Source organism: Nannobrachium achirus (assembly GCF_963921795.1).
Source record: "Nannobrachium achirus genome assembly, chromosome: 17".
In the NCBI taxonomy this organism is placed as follows: Eukaryota; Metazoa; Chordata; class Actinopteri; order Myctophiformes; family Myctophidae; genus Nannobrachium; species Nannobrachium achirus.
Window position 1 is genome coordinate 24,694,676 of NC_137824.1, and position 21,765 is coordinate 24,716,440.

Consider the following 21,765-nt stretch of genomic DNA (forward strand, 5'->3'; position numbering starts at 1 on the left):
TGTTCGGCACAGTTGGAACCGAGGGCCTTCCTCTAACTCGGACGGAGGGTCGTATGGTGGATTTCGCTCTATTGATAGCTAGGCGCGCCATCCTGCTCAAGTGGAAAGATGCTGCCCCGCCTGTGCCCATCCTGTGGCTTCGCGCTGTAATGTCTTGTTTGGAGTTAGAGATGTTAAGATTCTCAATTGCCGGCTCTGAAAAGAAATTCTATAAAACCTGGAGCCCTTTTATGATGTTCTACCATAATACTCAAACGGCGTAGTGCGGCGCTTGCCGGCTCTGGCCAACCCAACACGCAACAAGCTTTTACTATGTACTGTACCTATCTTATTGTTTGTTTATCGATTTTGATGTTCGACCGTCCTGGGGATTGGGGGAGGGGGGATAGGGGATGGGTTTTATTCAATCTCATTATAATGCACATTGATTTACATGTGATGTATACATCTATTTGAGACTGTCTACCCACCTCTGGGCTATTTCCTTTTGAAAATTCAATTCAATGAAAAGATTTGAAAAATGCCCATTTATCATTGAGCTGCCCACTGGACCTACTGTATGTCCATCTGGGGTTACAGGAGGAAGTAGAAAAAGCCCAGAAGTGGGGCTTTTTTTTCTAGTTATTATGAAAAGGAAGAAAGTGTTGATGTTTCCCGCCCGGCTGAAACGAAACGTGTCCGGGTCTGCGGGGCTAAGTGGGGTTAAGTCCCCCTCACTCTATGGAGTTGCCTGATGTGCGTCTATACGAGACCAGAGGGTCTTCAGAGGTACAGCGGTGCACGTGTCCCTCCCTCCTCCGCCCCACAATCACTGTGTGTTTGTTGCGTGAACAATGTTTTATGTATGTGCTTGTTGGGAGTCTTTCATCAGCAGCACACTCTGTCTTACGATTTACATAAAAACCCTCCACCGTATGTTAAGCTGTTTATGCACCCTCAGCCACTTTGTTCCAACACCGCCGTGTGTGTGTGTGTGTGTGTGTGTGTGTGTGTGTGTGTGTGTGTGTGTGTGTGTGTGTGTGTGTGTGTGTGTGTGTGTGTGTGTGTGTGTGCGCGCAACAATCAGTGAGTCAGTCAGTCTGTCAGTCAGTCTGTCTGTCAATCTTGTTTGTGTGCATGTCTGCCTGTCTTGTTTCTCTGTTTTGTCAGTATGTTTGTCTGTTTTGACAGCGCAAGTCACGTGCATGTGTGCGTTTGTGTGTGTGTGTGTGTGTGTGTGTGTGTGTGTGTGTGTGTGTGTGTGTGTGTGTGTGTGTGTGTGTGTGTGTGTGTGTGTGTGTGCGTGCGTGCGTGCGTGCGTGCGTGCGTGCGTGCGTGCGCGCGCGTGCGTGCGTGTGTGCGCGTGCGTGTGTGAGGGAATTAATCTACAAACATCATATTTTGCACAGTGCATCCTGATTGCATCTCCCGCTGAGCGTGTTTTGTCCAGAAACCATCAGGCCTCACGTCCGCCACACGACTTCCAACACCCGCGTACGAGTGCCTTACATATGCTCTGCAACGCCTCCTGAGCTTGTAGATCGCCTATTTTCGACACGTGACACCGTCACCCGACTGAGTATAAATTTGTCATTACTCTCTGCCTTTCTCTCCACCCCCCCCTATTTTTCTCCTCGCTGTATGCCATTTTCGTGCTGCTGTCCTCCAGAACCGTCTCCTCGCCACGTGCGTCGGGTTATTGGATTTTCTTTTACCCGGGGAGCTTGTCATTTCGCTGTTGCAAATCGAATGACAACACACGCTTTTGTGAAATAATGGTTCGTGGAATTGGCCCGCGAAGACCCGCGGAGCGGAGCTCCAGTGTGATGATGTTGTCAGGACACCTCTGTGATAATAGTATCAATGATAATAATGTATTACATTACTGTAGTGTGTATATATAACTTTATCTTAATACCAAGTGCTTCACAGTCAAGGGGGTGAAAACTCACCTCAAAATCTGAAGAAGACATCTGTGTGCACACTGGATCATGCATCACAATGTTTAATAGATTACCATTTACCACCATGCTGATTACAGCTGAGGCAGGCGAGACTCACGTGTCCTGCACAAACTAACGCTATGCTTCATAAAACACACATAGTTTTAGTCTATTAGTCAACGAAATATTATATGATTTTAGTTGACTAAATCTAAAGTCGTAATACCTGGTTTTACACATGGTTGCATGCAGAAAATAGCCGATCTACAAGCTCACAACGCGCTTTGTGAGCTTGCAGATCTGCTATTTTCAGATTGCAACAACCGAGCGCAACCAAGCTTAAAATGACTTGTCTTTTAGTTCTACTGGATCTCTTCTCCACTCGTCCCTCCCTCCCTAACATTTTAGTTTACTTTTTATTTGACGAAATTGTCAATATATTTAATCATAGTGTCATCATAGCTTAGTTTTTATTTATTTTTTGTCTTTGAAAAAAGGTAGTTAACCAATATTTTGCATGCATACTGTAGATCCACTTGCAATTGTTAAATTGTTATTGTGGTGTTGGCTGCAAGTACCTCGTGTGAGAGGGGCTTTTATACGTCTGTGCCCAGGGGCCCATTGTCTCATAATCCGCCTATGATTTTCACGCCTCGCCAATAGTACCGTCATGGTGCATATCTGCATAATATCCTACCGCTCTTCTAAGTGGGTGCAGGTCACCCCATGTGAACTTCAGATCTCGTCAACAGCCATAGGATCAGGGGGTCAGCGTCGCTGGATCTCACGAGAGTGTTGTATTGATGACACAGACTGGTCTCGATGATTTCCGGTCTGCTGATTTGTCGGTCTGAAAAATTCAATTTTCAGTGTCTGAATGTTGTGTGGCTTGTGAGGAATGGGCAGGATATTTACCTCAGTGACTACGGAGAAGAAGAAACGGCCATAATGTGTGCTCACTTTATCCTTTTAACTTCAAAATCATCTCCTAAACCCATGCATGTAACACAGATAAAGGAAATCAATTAAAGTTGGGACGTCTTGGTTTCATTAAAAGTTATAAAGTGACATTTATTTGCTAAAGTTTTGAGCCTCTTGGCTCTTCTTCTTGCTTTGTGCGTACTGCGTACAATATGTACTGTATGTCAGTCCGTCCGTATGTCCCGCAAAGCAAACTTTGACACCACAACAATTACATCATACATTTGTATTTACTAGAGGTTTGCACCCTCTTCGCCAGTTTTAATCACAAGTTACTATGAAAGGCTTCACCGGCTGTCCTTCCCTCCCTCCATCAGTCAGTCCCTCCGTCTGTCCGTCACGTCATACGTTTGCCCCTACTCTTATCTCTGGCACCGTTGGCCCTATCGATGCCAAACTTTGTACACACAAACTCCTTGGATGGCAAATCACAACCTCCACCCCTGATTTCTCACATGGCCCTCTTCTAGCGCCACCATCAGGCTGATTTTAGCTAAACACATTTTTGCACACTGCTATCTCTGAAGTCATGTCATCAACATGGATCTGTCCCATTTCCCATATTCCCTCCTGATTGGCTACCATTGCCATATATGCGACGTGACTGTCGCTTATCTCCCGATTAGGGAGTCTTAAATTGGCTACGGGCATAACACACACACACACACACACACACACACACACACACACACACACACACACACACACACACACACACACACACACACACACACACAGACATACATAGATTTGACTAATTTATGTACAGTATGGTCCGTATGGCCTACTTATGCGCCAGCAGAGCGAGTCTTGTCATTTATATCAGGATGCACTTGTTGATGGTGACGTCACCAAGAATGCTGGTCCCTCATTGGCTGTTGATGGTGATGATGTCACTCTGTGTTGTTTCAAGGGTTTTCCCATTGGGCGTGATTTTTTACAACATGTAGCTGAGCCTTTGATCCATCACTCAGCCTATAGTTGGTCCGGGATGTGTGTGTCTTTTCTCGGGAGGATGTCTTTTCTTTCAGATGAACCTGTTGGACAGGGTTATGAGGTTAGGTTTAGGGATTATGGGCTCTATTTCCTAAACCTTTTTGCAATTTTTTACTATTTTGAATAACATTTTTGTGTATTTCAATTATACAAGCTCACAATGTGTTGATGTAGATCGGCTATTTGAGGTAAGGCATGGATTTGTGTAAGGCATGGATGAAAATATAGCTGTATATCTGTGAGATTAAGGTTAGGGTTAGGGTTAGGCATAGTGTTTGTGAGATTATGGCTAGAGTGGCTTATAGGCATAGTTTTAGTGAAGTTAAATGTTAGGGTTTAAGCACAATCAAAGTGAAACAGCAAGGAAAGAAGAAGTCCAGCCTTTTTGTTGTCTCTTGGATCATTCCACCGTCTTTGGTAGGCCCGGTCAGCAGGGTGTTGCACGACATTTTGCAGCCATTTTGCACCAGAACACACTCTCACCACACGACAGCTGTAGGGAGAAGGAGGGGGAGGGGGGAGGGGGTGATCATTGAGCCAATCACACTGAGGACATGATTAAGAGGGCCAGATGGAGAGAGCCAGGTTGGATTCTTCTGCCAGGTCGCCAGGGAAACCCCTGCTCTTTATGATTAGTGCTGTAGATCTTTAATGACCAACGACCACTTGAGTTAACGTCTCGTCTGAAGGACGGCACAGCGGCGCGCAGCTGAGCTTTGCAGTCATCTAAGTCAGGGTTTCTCAAAGTGGTTGCCGTGGAACCCTAGGGTGCCGTCATGCAAGTCCAGGGTGCCTCAGAATACTTTGATAATATTTGGAATTGATCAAAAATCACCTCAGTTTAACCACTTTAACCATAAGCATGACATGCTTGGTGCGCTCTTTTTTGAGCGGTGGTCACACCGTCTCCTATATGTGGCCGTGTGTGTGGGTATCCGTCCGTCCGGCCGTCCGGCCGTCCGTGTCTGTATGTAGCCTCAAGCCTGCAGTACTTTTTCTGACCACACATGTTAAGGGAGGGGCGCTGTTGTTCAGCCTCAGGCCAGGCACACTCACACTCACATTCACACACACACACACACATACACACGCACGCACGCACACACACACACACGCAGCCTCCACCGCTCAGTTCACACAAGTGTGATTTTTTCCATCTACAATAAACCTCCTCACCAAAAATAGCAGATCTACAAGCACACAGCGCGTCAGAAAGTGGCGCACTCTGACCTTGTAGATCGGCTACTTTTTGTTGAACGTTATACCACAGGATTAAAGATTCTGGGGTTCCAGTGGATATTTTCAATCTGTCCTAATGGAAACTGACATTCTCTCTCAAGTTGTCCTTGTGACATCCTGTATTTTAGGGGGAGAGAATTAAAGTTTTATGTAACCGTAATCCATTATATAATTTTAGAGATCGGTCAGTCAGTCAGTCAGTCAGTAGGTCAGTCACAATGCATTTCCACCTTTATCTCTTCAGCAACTGATCCCAATTTTCACATGGCATTGGCCATTAGCATTATGCAGAGGCTGACGGAGCCCGATTTCCATTTTCACCAAATTCAAGCTATTTAATCGCGTTTTTAGACCACTTCTGTTCAACTCAACTTCAGCCTGTTGTCAGGGCAACGGTCCGTTCCTCCAGGCAATGGGATCTGTAACCCCACACCCACCAATCTCACAGTTAGTCTCTCTCTCTCTCATGTGGTTTGCCTGCATGCACGGGTCACTCATGCACCGGGTGCATTTGATGTGTGTCTTATCTTCCGACGGGTATGGCAAAATTATGTAGAGCAAGCGCATATCCTCATACTTCTATTCACCTAATTTAGCTGTTAAATTATTTGTATCCATCAAAAAATATACACTCCTCCATGGGCTGCTCCTTACATTATGATGCCCCCACATATTCTCACGCACGCACCAGTTACAGTTACTTTCTCCATAACCCACACTCTGCACATATATTGGAGCACATATCTTCAAACGGGTAAGGTCTAGTATGATATAAATGTAAGTTGTCATAAAGTAACAATGTCATCCAGGGGTGACGTGGATGAAAACATGTATATTTTCAGGGGTGCTTTGAGCCAAAATGGTTGACAGCCACTGATCTAAGTACCCTAGGTTTTCAGGCCTTCAAATCCAGTGGTGTAAACTAAGTAATTAAGTACAATTTTGAGGTATTTATACTTTACTTTACCTATACTTTTACTTTTGCTCCACCACATCTCAGGCAAGTATTCACTACAATTATTTGACAACTTTAAGTTATACTTTGTAGATTTAGATTATTATTATTACAAAACATACATTAACCACTTCAGCCCTATATACGGTATATTTCGGCCATTTGAAAATCGGTGATCTACAAGCTCACAATGTGACACATTGTGAGCTTGTAGATATTTTCAAAAGATTTTTACACATTTGATAACTTCAAATAGGACATTCTGCATAACAGGTAGTTTCTATTTTTGGAACTTTAAGTACATTTTGATACAAATACTTTTTGTAATTTTACTCTAGTAGTAACATTGGAATTCCAGACTTTTACTTGTAACAGAGTATTTCTACATTCCAGTATTGATACTTTTACTTAAGTAAAACACTTCAGTACTTTTTCCTACCACTGTTCAAATCTAGTCCTACAGTGTATCGCCGTTGTCGGGTGGAAACCGTGTATGTCCAAAACAGTTTGTTTTGTATTTATAATTTTTAAAATGATTTAAACTAATGAAAACAGCTGATCTACAAGCACACAACGCCTCGCACCGTGAGGCGTTGTGTGCTTGTAGATTGGCTGTTTTCACTACTTTTGTGCGACGGCCTTGTATGATGAAGCTTGTGCGACGGCCTTGTATGATAAGCAGGGCTTTGCTTTGCGAAAAAACGTACAAATTTGAAACTTGGAGATACAAGGTTTCTGCCCGACAGTGACGATATTGTGCTGACCAGAGCAATGATCACAGAGGCCATTTGAAATGTCAGAACTGTACAGAGCCCCCCCACCCCCCAATTTATGTGTTCACTATTTAGATTTTCTGGGGTGTGTTACTCTTCTCATGGCAGACCCCTGAACAGCGTTTATGCCAAGTTTGGTGCGGATTGGAGTAACGGTGTAACCTGTGGCCCCCCTTGGCTCCTGACGACGGAGTGGCCCCTGGTGTGGCTGTTCTCATGGCGGACCCCTAAACAGTGTTTGTGCCAACTTTGGGGTCCGGGTGTGACGCTCCCAGTGTCCACAGCCAGTGTCCACCCACCCCCTTGTAAATTAAAGTCCTACTTCATCATACAAAAATGTTGCACAAAACAAGTGAAAATAGCAGATTTACAAGCTATTTGCACTATTTTAAATCATTTTAAAATGATAAATACAGAACAAATGGTTTTGGACATACAAGGTTTCCACCCGAACGATTATATCAGTATAAGTGCTCCAGAGCTATTTGCACATTATTTAAATGAGGTAAACATATACGTATGCAAATTAATCACATTGGGGGAAAAAAATAAAAATAAATTGAAGTCTATTTCACAAACACCATGAGCTAATGACCACCTGCTGTTAGAGTGGAAATGAATGTTGTCTTCAGAGAGTTAGTGCATTTAGGCATAAGGGCTGCCACGCCACACTTTTAGCACCTTACATTCATGTCATATTACGGTATGTACTGTAAATACCCCCTAAGATACATTACAGTTTGTCACGAGGACAACTCTAGAGATTGAGAGATTATCCATTTCCATTATGGGACAGATTGAAAATGACTTTATTCTCTATGTTTAAACACTTGAAGCCCAGCATCCCTATCCTGGGGGAAACATTCTCCAAAAGTAGCTGACAAGCTTGTATGTCGGCTTTATATATAATAAGTAGGCCTATAGAGGGTCTAAGTCAGACCTGGGCATTGTACGGCCCGGGGGGGGGGGGGGCGTCTACGGCCCTTTGGTTCACTCTGACCGGCCCGTGTAGGGTTTATGGCAAATAAATAAACACATTTTAAAATTTTACCTCATGCATGGACTAAAGCTGCATTGCTTTTATTTTGAAGTTTTTATTCTCGTACATATGGACACAATGCGTACATCAGCACATGTGCATGATCATTAGACCGTTGTCTCACTAACAAGTAGGTGGTCAGACTGGTCACAAGTCAAGACGACCTGCCTTATACCTTACCCATCAGAAAGTGGATAAAAAAAGAATGCCGAATGCCGTTTTTTTTTTTTACAAAAATCGGACTGTTAAGTATTTATTTACTGAAGCACATCTTGCGGGGAGCACTGCCTTTTGGCCCGGCCCTCCACAATATTTTCTTTTGTTCATGCGGTCCCATGGAAAGAATAATTGCCCACCCCTGGTCTAAGTGGTTAAACTGAATTAATTCCAATTCCAAATATCTTCAAAGCATTCCGCGGCACTCCTGGACTTGCGTCAGAGCACCCTAGGGTGCCATAGCACCCACTTTGAGAGACCCTGCTGTAGACAGGCGATGACATGGTTCATGCCAGAAGTGCTCATGAGCTGATGTTTTGCCCCCCTCCACTGCAGGAGGGGGAGGGGGGGGTGTCAAACTCATTTCATGTTTCTGGCCGGATTACTGTTCTGTCGGTGTGTGCCTGCCTTCCCAATGATGGAAAAAAGGGCACGGATGCTGTCATGGTATTTGGTCACAACACATGATGCTCATAGCAGGTATCACAGCGCAGCACCGGGTGCCGCGCTGCGAGCTTGTAGATCTGCTATTTTTGAAAAGCAAACCTTTGTAGCTCAAATCTTTGCTACTGGGCATCCCTGGGATAACACATTTTGAGATCCGCGGCCAAATACATGTAATTTGGGGGGTCCTTGACATGAAAAGGTTTGAGAACCACTGACATAAATTTAGAAACATGCGTTTCTCAAAAACCTTTGAAGGATTTAGAAGACATGTATAGAATCGGGTCAAACATTTTCAAAGACTTTGCAAAATGTTCAAGATTTTTCAAAAATAGCAGATCTACAGCCGTGCTGTGAGCTTGTATATCTGCTATTTCTAATAGTTAAAGCTTAAAATAATGGTTAAAGTAATAATGCGTTCCAGGTCTAAATGGGAAGTAGGCTACTGAGTTCAGATCTTGGATTAACGCTGCAATACACTGCAATACACTGTATCAGTGGTTCTCAAACTCCTTTTTTAAAGTCAAGGACCTCCAAATGAATCAAGCAACATTACACAAGAGGTTGTGCGTTATTGAGATTATTGGCACGCCAATGATGGAGTCAGGATGAGTTGGAGCCGAGTTCCGAAAGCAGGTGTCATCAACATGACATGTCTCCAGGTTTTCTTCTGAATATGTTTGACACTGACTTATAACGACACTATGGCATCCACTAGAATAGCCTACTAGTGGTTCTCAAATGTTTTATTTGCAAAGAACCCCTTAACTCTGAGAGTGTACAAATGGAACCAAATGGACAATGCGTACACTCTCAGAGTTACAGACCTTTTATGGTCATTCAGGGCTATCTCTTTATGTGTTTCTGGTAATATTATTGTCCGCTCATTTTGTAAATGGAATTTTGACAAAAATGTCCACCACATGCCAGCATGACGATGAGCCTGTCCGAAAGCACTGACGTTTACATATAGTTAATTGTTTTTTACATCTCTCTTTCAGCTGAGGGTTCATGCCATGGTCTGAAAACACGTTGAAGACCGCCTGGCCTAATCAAAAAAAGAAATATTTCTCTCTCCTTTCTGCTCAAACAGTGGACTTCAGTATGACTGTACATAGCAGGGTACTGTATAGGCTGTGTAAAATATCATTTCCAGACAAAAGAGCATAAAATTGCAAGATGGTTGAGTCGATTCACTCTAATCAAATAAAGCTGTTATGATTACTACCCTGGCATTCTGTCAGGTCTACCTCGGCTACCAGAACTGAACACAAACTCCTCGGTGCCAGCGCGAGATGCCAGCGCAGGAATAAACAGCGTGGCGCAGTGCCACCGCTTATATTATATTTGCCACATCATGGATAATTGCGATCGGATGCAAAACAAGGGCAAACTGCACTCAGGCTTCGCAACTTTATGGCCGTATGCATTTGCACTGTCATATCATTATAGTGCAATATCTTTAGTGAACTGCACCTCGGGATGGGAAATAAAGTGTGTCATGGAAATATAGGCTGACAAACAGCCAAAAAAGTCATGCACATCCAGAGCCATGTGCTGGGTGGGTGCTGGACTAAAGGTAATCAACAATAAATAAGAAAAAAAAAGTCCGCACACCAATTTTGCTGTTCCCAGTATAGAGTTTTTACTTTGAAAGAAAGTGTGTCAGCCAATGTATATCTGTTTCTGAACCACTAGTGCTAGTTCACTCATAATATGCCATATTAAGCCTCTATCATAGTCCAAGGTGAAGAGCTATCACCTCACCGGTGTAATTTTCTAGCTATCACCTAGGCTTTGTTATACATTTTTAGGTGATAGCTATAGAAAACTACACCGCGGTGAGGTGATAGCTCTTCACCTTTGGACTATGATAGAGGCTTTAATCAGTATATATTCGGTAACTGGGTCTTATCTGACCAAAATAAGAACATTATAATGGTTTGTAAAAAGGAAAATCTTAGAGTTTGCCACGGACCAGGACACATTCTTGACCCCTGGCTTTGATTTTGGAGTTGGCAGTAGAGCACCTGGAGTCCTTGGTAGGTCATTCCACATGTTAGTGGCAGCGTAGTAGAAGTCATTTCTACCCATTCATTGTGTTCTAGCACGCTCCATGTGGTTAAGCCGCCTTTACAATGTGATGGTCTTTGAAAGGCGTGATGTGCGGGTTGTGAGGGCTCATGGAACAGAGCGAGGAGCACAATTTGTTCCTGTACTGTTTGACTGTTTGACTTTGCACAACAAAGCCTCAAGGTTGACGGTGGGAACGCTATTTCTTACAGTCCGACTGCATCATCACACCAGATTCCATGGAGATAAAATGAGAAATTATACAATATCAAACTGTGTGAGCCCCCGTGTTTAGCTGTGGCAAACACACACACACACACGCACGCACACACACACATACATAGACACGCACGCACTCGCGAGCGCACACACACGCACACTCACACATGCACATTCTCTCTTGCACAGGCGCACACGCACGCACACACACACTCACACTCTCCCACACTCCCACACACCATGACAATGCAAGTTTATGACTCACAGAGAGGCATTTGTCATGAATTTATTCAACTTGAAAAAGGAGGGCGCAGGAGTCCATTTCAACACTTTCATTTTTTTTGGGTGTGTGCGTGTTTTTCGCTTTTGAAGTAATTTCCCTAACGTGTGTTGAAATCTGATGTGAATTGTTTAACAGTAGCTAAGCTCCCAAGGCGAACCTCGCATAAACTAGACTAGCGTGGAGTGGAATAGATCTTTAATCGAATAGATTAGAACAGTGGTTCTCAACCATTGGTCCGGGGACCACCAGTGGTCCTTGAGGGAGTTCCAGGTGGTCCCCACATAATTATAGAGAGTTGGTAACCAAATGGACTCTTATAGATCTTTAATGCTTGTGTAAAATGAAATTAATGTTTAATTTCACACTATCAAGTGTTAAACTATTGTTAAACATCAGCATAAGTTCATTTAAAAGAAGAAAATGTAGAAGTATTGTTATTTTGATCAACATTTGCATGTCATGTCTCCTCTGGTACCACATCAATACAACATGGAATTGTGGACAAAATCTTATCCGACAACGACAACATAATATTCTAAGTTTTGGGTCTGAGAGGCTAAATCTCATCAAATGTTGGTCCGTGGCTCAAAATGCAGAATAAATAATGGACCTTGATATGAAACAGGTTTAAAAACACTGGATTGGAATGTTCATGGATCTAGGAAGGATTTTCATTTATAGAAGTTCTCAACTGTTTATAACATTTATTATCTTTAAATAGCTTTGAAGGGGAAAGTCCAGAACACAGAAGAAAAATGGAACGTAAAATGAACATCAGATGTGCATCTGTGTCAGATTATAATGTTTCACAGATGCACAATGAATACAGAATGTTTGTGTTTTCCTTCTTCTTTTTACCCCATTTAGACCTGTTACACCTACACCTACCTACGTTGTTATACCTTTCATGTAGGCCTGATGCTATTTATTGCTGTTATCGGACAGAAACCTCTTTATTGAAGGAGAATTCCGGACTAGCCGTTTATGTTAATCTGATGATATCCATGACAAATATATGAATATAAACTTTTTTTCTTGGCAGCTCCGACCACAAGCGGTGGGATTCATTTTCCCCCATTTTCCCCCTTCCTACAAACTCATTGTAACTTCTAAACTCCATTTTAACCATGATAGATTCAATGAAAACACCCGTCCTTTTTTCTGGTGACTCCTGGCACCCTCTGAATACAGTACGTGAGCAGGCTGATAACCCCTTTCTTCTTTTTTTTTTAAACGTTATTTTTATTGTATTTAATTTTTTTCATATATTACAAATAAATAATGTGTTTTCATTGAATCTATCATGGTTAAAATGGAGTTTGAAGTTACAGTGGGTTTGTATAGGAAGGGGGGAAATGGGGAAAATCAATATCAAATATCTAAATACTGAATCAAGCAATTCAAAAACTGTCCTGCGTGTTCCCAAAAACCTGATTAGACGACAAAATGACAAAAAGTTTTTTTGAAAGTGAAATATCCCTTTAATGGGTGGAATAACATCAGATTAACGTGAACAGCACTCGTCCGGAAATTCTCCTTTAACGCCCCACGTGATCATCATACCACAGCATCACACAAAAGCATCAAAACAGATTGAGTTTTGAGTTTGTAGATCTGCTAATGTGCTTTTATTTTGTAATTATTTGAATCCAGAAAGGTAACAGTTTTTTAGTTTTTCAAACGGCAGAGACAATATTACATAGCAACATAATTCTCCAGGAAACTTCAGGATTTAGAAGGCATTTGTAGAATCGGCCTCAGGTCTTAATGGGTTGATGTACATTTAATCTGCTCTAAGCTGCATATGACACAGGACTGAGCTGATAAAAGCTGTTTTCTAAAACACAGTGTTAAACATGCATCAGGTCAGCTGTGATGGCATTATTATTTAAACCAAAGGGACATGCTTTGCACTGTCTCACTAATATCCAACATATAGAATTGTTGTTGTTATTTGTACAGCGTGTATCTGCAAGAAACTAGGCTAGCTGTCTATGAGAGGGTCTGTGTGTCTGTGATCTTAAAGAATAACAGGGGTGACCGTCAGGATTCATTGCCATGCTGGCTTGTGGTGGACATTTTTGTCAAAATTCAATTTTTGCCACAGACATATACAATAATATTACCAGAAACACATGTGCCCTGAATGGCCATAACATGTCTAACTCTGAGGGAGTTAAGTGGGTCCTTGCAAACATTTAATAACCTCTAGTACTAGCTGGACTCCTAATGTGCCATAGTGTCATACTGTAGTAAATAGGCTAAGTGTCATACATATTTGGAAGGAAATCTGGAGACTCAGTAATTGGGTAATTACCCAATTACATTCGGTAATTGGGTCTTGTAATCAAAATAAGAACATTATAATGGTGTTTAAATTAGAAATCTAAAATTTGCCACAGACAAGACCAAGTCTTTTCCACGGACACATTTGTCCATATACTGACATGTCGATGACCCCTGGTGACCGTGCCTTTGCTGCTGCTGCCCCCACGCTCTGGAACAGCCTACCCTCCATAAGTGCTCAGTCTATTGGAGTTTTTAAATTTTTCTATTGTCTTTTAATGTTGTTTAAATATTTGTCGTTTACTTTGTTTCATATGTTTTTTATCTTTTGCTTTGTCCTGTGTTCTATGTTGTTGCACAGGCCTGTTCTGTTGTTGCCCTCCTCGTAAAGCACTTTGGTCAATTTCGATTGTTGTAAATATAAATGATAGTTTGATTTGACGTGTGATCATCTGCGTGTCTAGCAGTGGTATGTTTGATATGATATGACATGACATATGTGATATGTTTCCTATGTCCTGGTGTTTTTAGCGAAGGTTCTGTCCGCATCCCTGTGTTAGCTGATCTGAGTGCACAGGTGGGGTGGTAGGGTTCAATCAGGCTTTGAAGGTATGGAGGTGCCATACCTTTGGTGGCTTTGAAGGCCAGCGACAGTGGTTTGTACCGGTAGCCAGTGGAAGGAGCAGAGAAGAGACATGTGAAAACTTTGGCTGGTTGAAGACTAATCGTGCATTTTGGATCAGTTGGAGTAGCTTACAGTAAGTGCACATGCTAGAACTTATGCTATCCTCTACACCTCTCCTTCCTCTCATCTCACCCTATGCCCCCCCCCCCCCCCACTCGTACAGGCGTGTCGCCCATGTCGGCGCCCCCCGGCCTTCCCCCCTTCGCCTCCCCTCCGGCCCTGGACTGCGTGGAGGCCCACCGGGTGTGCGTGGAGGACCCGCGCTGCGAGGCCCTCTACCGGGGCCTGGAGCTGTGCGCGGCCGAGGAGGCGCTCTCCTCGCTGGGCGAGCGCACGGCCGCAGAGTGCCTGGAGAGCCAGGACGCCCTGCTGGCCAGACACCCAGACCTGCTGGCCTGCCGCTGCCGCCGCTCCCGGAGAGAGGAGCACTGTCTGAGGGTCTACTGGAGCGTACGCCTGCTGCCAGGTATGTTTAAAGATTCAGTGCCATGATATTTGCCAGACCCATGAAATGGGTAGGCCTACATAAGCAAATGTCTGTCCGGGTTTTCTATATAAAGGGTATATATGATGATGACATGATGATGACATGCCTACAAAAGGCATGATGTCATAAATGATGATGACAGACAGGGGGTCTGGCACAACCAGGTTGACCTGGTCTAGTTTCCTACTAGGAGGAAGATTTTTGAAGCGGTGAAAGACGCTTCCAAGGAGTGGCTTTGTCTGTCCCGTACAGTCTGTCCCATAGGCTTCCAAGGAGTCCCGTGTCCGTGTCATGTCCCGTGCGTCCAGAATTGAGGATTGGTCAAGCTTCACATGACAATTTGGCCCTCCAGACAAAATCATTCATTCATTCAGAATTCATAAAAATATAGAACTAAAGCACATAGAAAGTATAGCTCTAGAACACATAGAATAAAAATTCACCACTTCACTTCGAACCGAGGTTTGATTTTTTTTTCTCCAAAAAAGTGTATAGAAAGTGTTAAAATTACGTTTTATGTGGCCAGTTCATTAAGTATGCCTGGTTGCCAGGTGGGTGGCGACCCAGCTGAAGTTTGCCACACCCACAGTGTTGTTGGGTGTATGGTAAAGGGGGAGGGGTTGATTATATGATGTCATAACACAGTGTTACACCCACAGTGTTGGGTGTATGGTAAGGGGGGGGGGGGGGGGGGTTGATTATATGATGTCATTAACTCAGGCAAATTTGCACATTACAACCCCACCCTGTGGTCTATTAGAGTCATGTTAACTTCATAGACACATACAAAACAGAAAAAGTACAAAACTATGGCACCACCATTTTATGTTTGGTTGCGCTCGGGTGTTGCGCTCTGAAAATGCAGGCTGTGAGCTTGTGGATCGGCTATTTTCAGCATGCAACCAAGTTAACCCCACCCGCCCCTTCAGATTTATATCTGTGTCTGACTAATATAAAATTAAATTACATTGAAAGGGGTGTGGACTTCCCGCTCCCTGTTAAGAAAGAAAACAAATAAAATATACTTTAAATTGACGTCACAGTACATGAATACTAGTAAGACCCTGCAGGGCGACATGCATCGCGCCAATTCTTGGCCATCTGGCCAGTGATGTATATCGGACCAGTTACCCATATATGGATGGAGACCCCTGGTACCCATATATCGAGATCCATGCACTGTATATGGTTTGACCTTCAGAGATACACGGATCGGATACGTGGACAAGATGTGACGGTTTTCATAGTAAATGAACTGCCACTGATAAATGAACTGTGTGTGTGTGTGTGTGTGTGTGTGCGCGGCTGCGCGCGTGTGTGTGTGATGTGATATATGTATTTTCACATTATTTCATAAATTAACGCCATACTTCCTCGAACTACAATGTCACGCAAAAGTAGCAGAAATAGCGGATCTGCAAGCTCTAAAGTTTTAGAGTATGTTTTTTGGTGGAACTTTTTACATTTTTGAATCCTGAAAAGTAACACATTTTGGACATACGAGGTCGTCCCCCTCAACAGAGAGGACATTTTCAAGCATCAATCAGCGTCAGTAAAACAAACCAATCTCCTAATGAGAGTGAATACCTGCCTCTGACCATCTGTTGCAGCAGCAGACCTATAGAGCTGCTGCTACGCTGAAATATGTGTCACCTCATTCATCCTGGCTGTCTGCTGGGCGGAAAACCTCTCATGTCCATTAGTCTAATCCAGGGGTCTTCAACGTTGAGAGAGAGATGAAGCAGGGACCCCCCCAGATTCCATATACTGTACTTTCATCGTTTGACAGCACGATTATCAGTGTATTTTGGTTTTGTGTCAATGTGTGTTTTCTTTTTTTTTTAATTTTTTTTTATATTTGACCACTTGAACCTTCAATACTTAATAATCTTGACCTTTCACTCTGTACTTAGTCTGCTCTTTTTCCCCTCAACACCAAAGCTGTATGCCAAAAATAGCCGATCTACAAGCTCACAATGTCTTGCTGCGAGGCGTTGTGAGCTTGTAGATCTGCTATTTTTGGTTAAAGTTCTCAGGATATGGACACTAGGGATCCACAAGCTCGAAACGCAGTGTAAAGCGACACGTTTTGAGCTTGTAGATTGGATGCTTTTGAATCTGAATATGAACAGTTTCGGACATGATGAGGTTCTCACCCTGACAGAGTCCTAAACCTTAACTTTGTATTATTATGTTTTTTTTAAATATTAAAATTGTGAAAATAGACTATCTACAAGCTTGTAGATCTGCTATTTTCACTACTTTTGTGGGACACTCTTGTATGATGAATTTACAGAAAGAAACCCAATCAATTCACAAAAATGTAAACGTTGAAATATTGGAGATACAAGGTTTCTGCCCCACAGCGATGAGGTCATTTGCACAGCGACTGCATGGGACAAAAGGCTAAGGGCGCACGCACACACACACACACACACACACACACACACACACACACACACACACACACACACACACACACACACACACACACACACACACACACACACACACACACACACACTCTGCATACAGTACACACTCACTCTAAGTGTGATTGTTACCTTGGGAAGTGGAGTGAAAAATATGAAATGGTTTATGAATAACTTCCTCTGACAGATGTACTGTAGGTATGGTAGTCAAAAGGACACACGCACACTCACATGCACGCACTCACATGCACGCACGCACGCACGCACGGACGGACGGACGGACGGACGGACGGACGGACGCACGCACGCACGCACGCACGCACGCACACACACACACACACATACACACACACACACACACACACACACACACGTTAGCCTTGCAGCTGCCCCCTGCAGGAATGATTTTACAGAAAATAGCAGATCGACAAGCTCACAGCGTGTCACCCATTTTTCTCCCTGATTTAGTCGTCGTCATGTCCAGTCCAAGTAGGGAATGAGACTTTACTCCAGGTGAAGGAGTTTAAGTGTCTCAGGGTCTTGTTCACGAATGAGAGAAAGGGGAAGACGGAGAGGGAGATCAGTGGGAGAATAGGAGCAGCAGGAATGGTTTTGCTGTCGCTGAATCGCACTGTGAAAAAAAGAGTTGAGCCAGAAGGCAAAGATCTCTGTCTACCTAGTAATCTTCGTTACTACTTTCACCTATGGTCATGAAGTGTGGGTCATGACCGAAAGTATAAGGTTGCAGGTACAAATTCGTTTTCTCAGACGGATGGCTGGTATCTCCCTTAGACATAGGGTGAGAAGTTCGATGTACAGTACCAGCTCACAATGCGTCATCGCGATAGTACATTTTGATGTCAACACTTTCATACTTTTACTCAAGTACATTCTGAATTACGGACTTGTTAGGCTGCACCCACACCAAAGTACCTACTGTATGAGAGTGGAATCCCCATTCCGCCAATGCATTTCAATGGGAAGGGGGCGGTTTCATGCCATTAGAGGATATCTGCACACCATGCAGACTTTGCGTTTATGCTGGAGCAGATACATTCTCCAGTTTTCCCCCTCTGTCCAAATTAATCGGTATGGCGGAATGGGGAGGGCTCTGGACGTGATTGAAAGGTGCAGCGCTGGCTTTGGGACAGAATGTGCTCTCTGCGTTTTTGGTCAGCTGCGCACAGAGAGAGTTTATCCGCTGGCGACCATACTTTGGTGTGGGTGCAGCCTAACAGAGTATTTCTACATTGCAGTATTGATACCTTTACTTAAGTAAATATGTGAGTACTTTTCTCACCACTGATCTTTTGTCTCAACCTTAAAAAGCCATTAGTCCCTCCCATACACCGCTAGGGTCCAGGGCACCGGCACCCACCGCTAGGGTCCAGGGCTCTGACCGCGTCCTCCTGCAAATTATCCACACACACTCACACACACACACACACACACACACACACACACACACACACACACACACACACACACACACACACACACACTCCAAAACGCACCGACTCAATGGAGAATGTAATGGCATGTAAAGTGTTTATGTATGTAAATCCCCATTCGGGGGGCTATATATTTATGGTAATGACACGCTAGAGCGGCCTAGCCTAGCAGCACTGGGAGCCCAGGAGTGTGTAATTACACTAATGCTCTGTAGACTAATGGGCCACAGGGGAGGAGTTAGCTAGCCAGCTCGCTCACACGTTTTTATTACTATACTTGTGCTGGGACATAAACATTTTAGGACGGAATTGAATATAGCCGTAAATTGTCAGTGAAAGACTGGACGAATAATTGAAGATCTACAAGCTCACAGCGTGTCGCGAGCTTGTAGATCAGTTATTTTTGAATAGACATAGTAATAGTAAAAATCTAAACTAGTGCTCCTCAAACTTGTTCATGTCGAGGACCCCCATTTTAATTTCAAGGACCCCGGCCCAGTTTGACATTCATTATAGGCTACAAACCCCCATTTAATGGAATTTCTATCGCTGGGACCCCAATTTATAAATTAAAATAAATGTTAATTTTAACATACTAACTCTTACTCTTACATACCTACAATATAAGGGTCAATTTGATTCCTAACTTATCATTTAGCTGGGGAAACCCTGGAACTCCCTCAAGGCCCCCTGGGGGTCCCTGGACCCCACTTTGAGAAGCACTGCCATAGGGGACCACTGGAGGGATTTGTACATTTTTAGAATGCAGTTCTTATACGGTATTACAAGGTTGACGATTTACCTATATGGGAAATCCAATACCAAAAAACAACTCTTAAGACCAAGGAGTAGTAGTGATGAAGTCAGGACGGTACTCTTATATCATACTATTATAAAGTAGGCCTTTTGAAAACATGGAAATAATAGTCAAGTAAAATAAAAGTAAAAGTAACCTGAAGTACAGTACTTAAGCAAATGTACTTTTACTTTACACCTCTGGAAGCCAGCAGGACTGGTGTCACTTGTCTTCTCTTTCTGTGTGTGAGAGAGAGAGAGAGAGAGCACAATGCAACGTCCAGCAGTCTGTACACAGCTAATTAACACTCCAGAGGGGTCCTGTGAGTTGGGTTTAATTGGGGGTCAGCTGTGGTTTGGTAGTGCATTGGTGGAGTGTTTGTCATCTGGGTTAAACTGGCTCATCCTTCTAAACCAGTGGTTCTCAAAGTCGATTCCAGGGACTTTGTGGGTTCCTTTATGCGGGGTCTAAATTGACCCATACAAGTCTGTAATTCTAAACGGTTATGATTTAAGGTCTTCTGTCTTGTATTCTATTGAATAGAGACAGAGAACAGAGGGTGGGTGAGTCTATTTAAAGAGTACTATGTATAGAGCACTTACCAAAGCACTTGGCTATCCTCAAATGACCATACATGTAATTTAGATAGCATTTTTATAGCTTTTTATATCTATGGGCGCAATAGGCTGCTCAACAGCGCCAGTTGAAGGTAGGTCACCCAGCGGTATTGCAGCTGTTGAGGCCGTGCTCATTATGAACATACAGACATAATGGACAATTGGACATACAGACATACAGTCATACTGTACACACTCGGTCAAATGTTGAAATATGCAGGCACCGCTCAAAAACAAGCCCAAAGTCACTTACAATAAGCAGACAACACTGGCAACACTGGTCGGGACATTAGGTTCTGTGTCAGTGTGCGGTGAGTGAGTGGTTTGTGTTTCGGGGCCAAAGTAAACCACAGCACCTTTAAATTAGCTTAGATTTCTGAGGACGCATCAAGTTCACAAAACAATATAATAGTAAATGACAGCTCCTTTCTCCCCCAGTCAGCCTTTTTTCGCCGGGAGTTAGATGATGTGAATTGGACACACTGTACGGCAGCCAAAACGACTGCAGCATCAAGGCTGTTTGTGTTACTGCTGGCAGTTAGAGGTTATAGAAGCAGTCAGTAGCAGTTACTTATGGCTGCTATTGGCTCTCCGCTCTGTCCAAGTCTGTGAACAATAGCCGCGGCTGAGCTGAGTAGTCTGGTCAGGTCTGGCCTGGTTTTTAAAGACAGAGGAGTGGAGGAGAGAGACGCTGGGCTACGAGCCACAGCTTAGCTCTAAACCAGCTGTCAGAGAAAACTCCACAGTCACTGCTAACCAGGAATTAATTCCACTTATAGTTATGATTGGATAATTCAATCAAGAGTTTTATTTTCTGATTGATGAGTGTGTGCTCTGCTATGTAGTGTCTCTCTCTCTCTCTCTCTCTCTCTCTCTCTCTCTCTCTCTCTCTCTCTCTCTCTCTCTCTGAATGTAGCAATTCAATTGATGTTTGTGTTTAAGCGTATCTTTTGTGTTTGACTTATTATGTTTCTTTTTTTAAGCACTTTGGGTCAACTTACTGTTGGTTTTAAATGTGCTATACATTTCTCTCTCTCTCTCTCTCTCTCTCTCTCTCTCTCTCTCTCTCCAGGTGAGGACGAGCTAGAGGTGTCTCCATATGAAGACCTGCCCATGGACATACGGATGGCGTCCTTAGTGGCCGGTAGGTTATCAAACACACGCCGGTGCACAATCTGCACGGGTACGACACTCATTTTATAATATCTTAATTTATATCTGCAAGTAATTAGTAACTTTGATTGATTGATTGAAGGCTTTATTAGAAGTTTGCATAGGAAAATGTACAGATTCATGACGGTACAGTTTACTGGTACAAGGTCTACTAAAAGGAGATCCATGAAAAGACTAAGCTTATTTCAACAGGAAACCATTAAAGTATCTCATATAACATTGAATGACAGACAAATAGAACACAGTACTATGCAGTAGATATGTAAAGAAAAAAGAAAACAGTAGGTCTATACAATCAGTAAGTACAGTATATACAATATATACAAGGAAGGGGCAGGTAACAGTAAGTCTAAACAATCAGTATGTACAGTATATACAAGGAAGGGGCAGGGAGGGTAGGGTTGGGCTAGGTTTTTTACCAGTTGCGAACGGCTGCTGCCTGTAAGTGGTTTTTCAGGGCATTTTTAAAGGATGCTAGTGATCCACACTCCTTTATGGCCTTCGGTAAGGCATTCCACATTTTTGTGGTGTAGCAGAAGAACGAGTTCGACCCTTTCTTTGAGTTGACTCTGGGTTGAACGTGATCTGTGGCACTGCCTCTGGTGTTGTAATTATGGACATCCTTAACGTTTATAAAGTATTTTGACAGGTACTTGGGTATCATAGTGGTGTGGTGTATCTTGTACACCAGGCCCATT

General features: G+C 43.2%; 1 protein-coding gene across 1 annotated transcript in view; it reads left to right on the plus strand.

The window, feature by feature from the left end:
• The window catches only part of LOC308302368 (GDNF family receptor alpha-4-like), a gene marked incomplete at both ends in the record, with an annotated part of 63,456 nt that overhangs the window by 19,603 nt on the left and 22,088 nt on the right, over positions 1-21,765 (plus strand). Inside the window, 2 exons of the mRNA XM_080746623.1 lie at positions 14,275-14,577; positions 20,967-21,038. Coding sequence (XP_080602749.1) covers positions 14,275-14,577; positions 20,967-21,038 — 375 coding nt within the window. The remainder of the gene's footprint in view (positions 1-14,274; positions 14,578-20,966; positions 21,039-21,765) is intronic.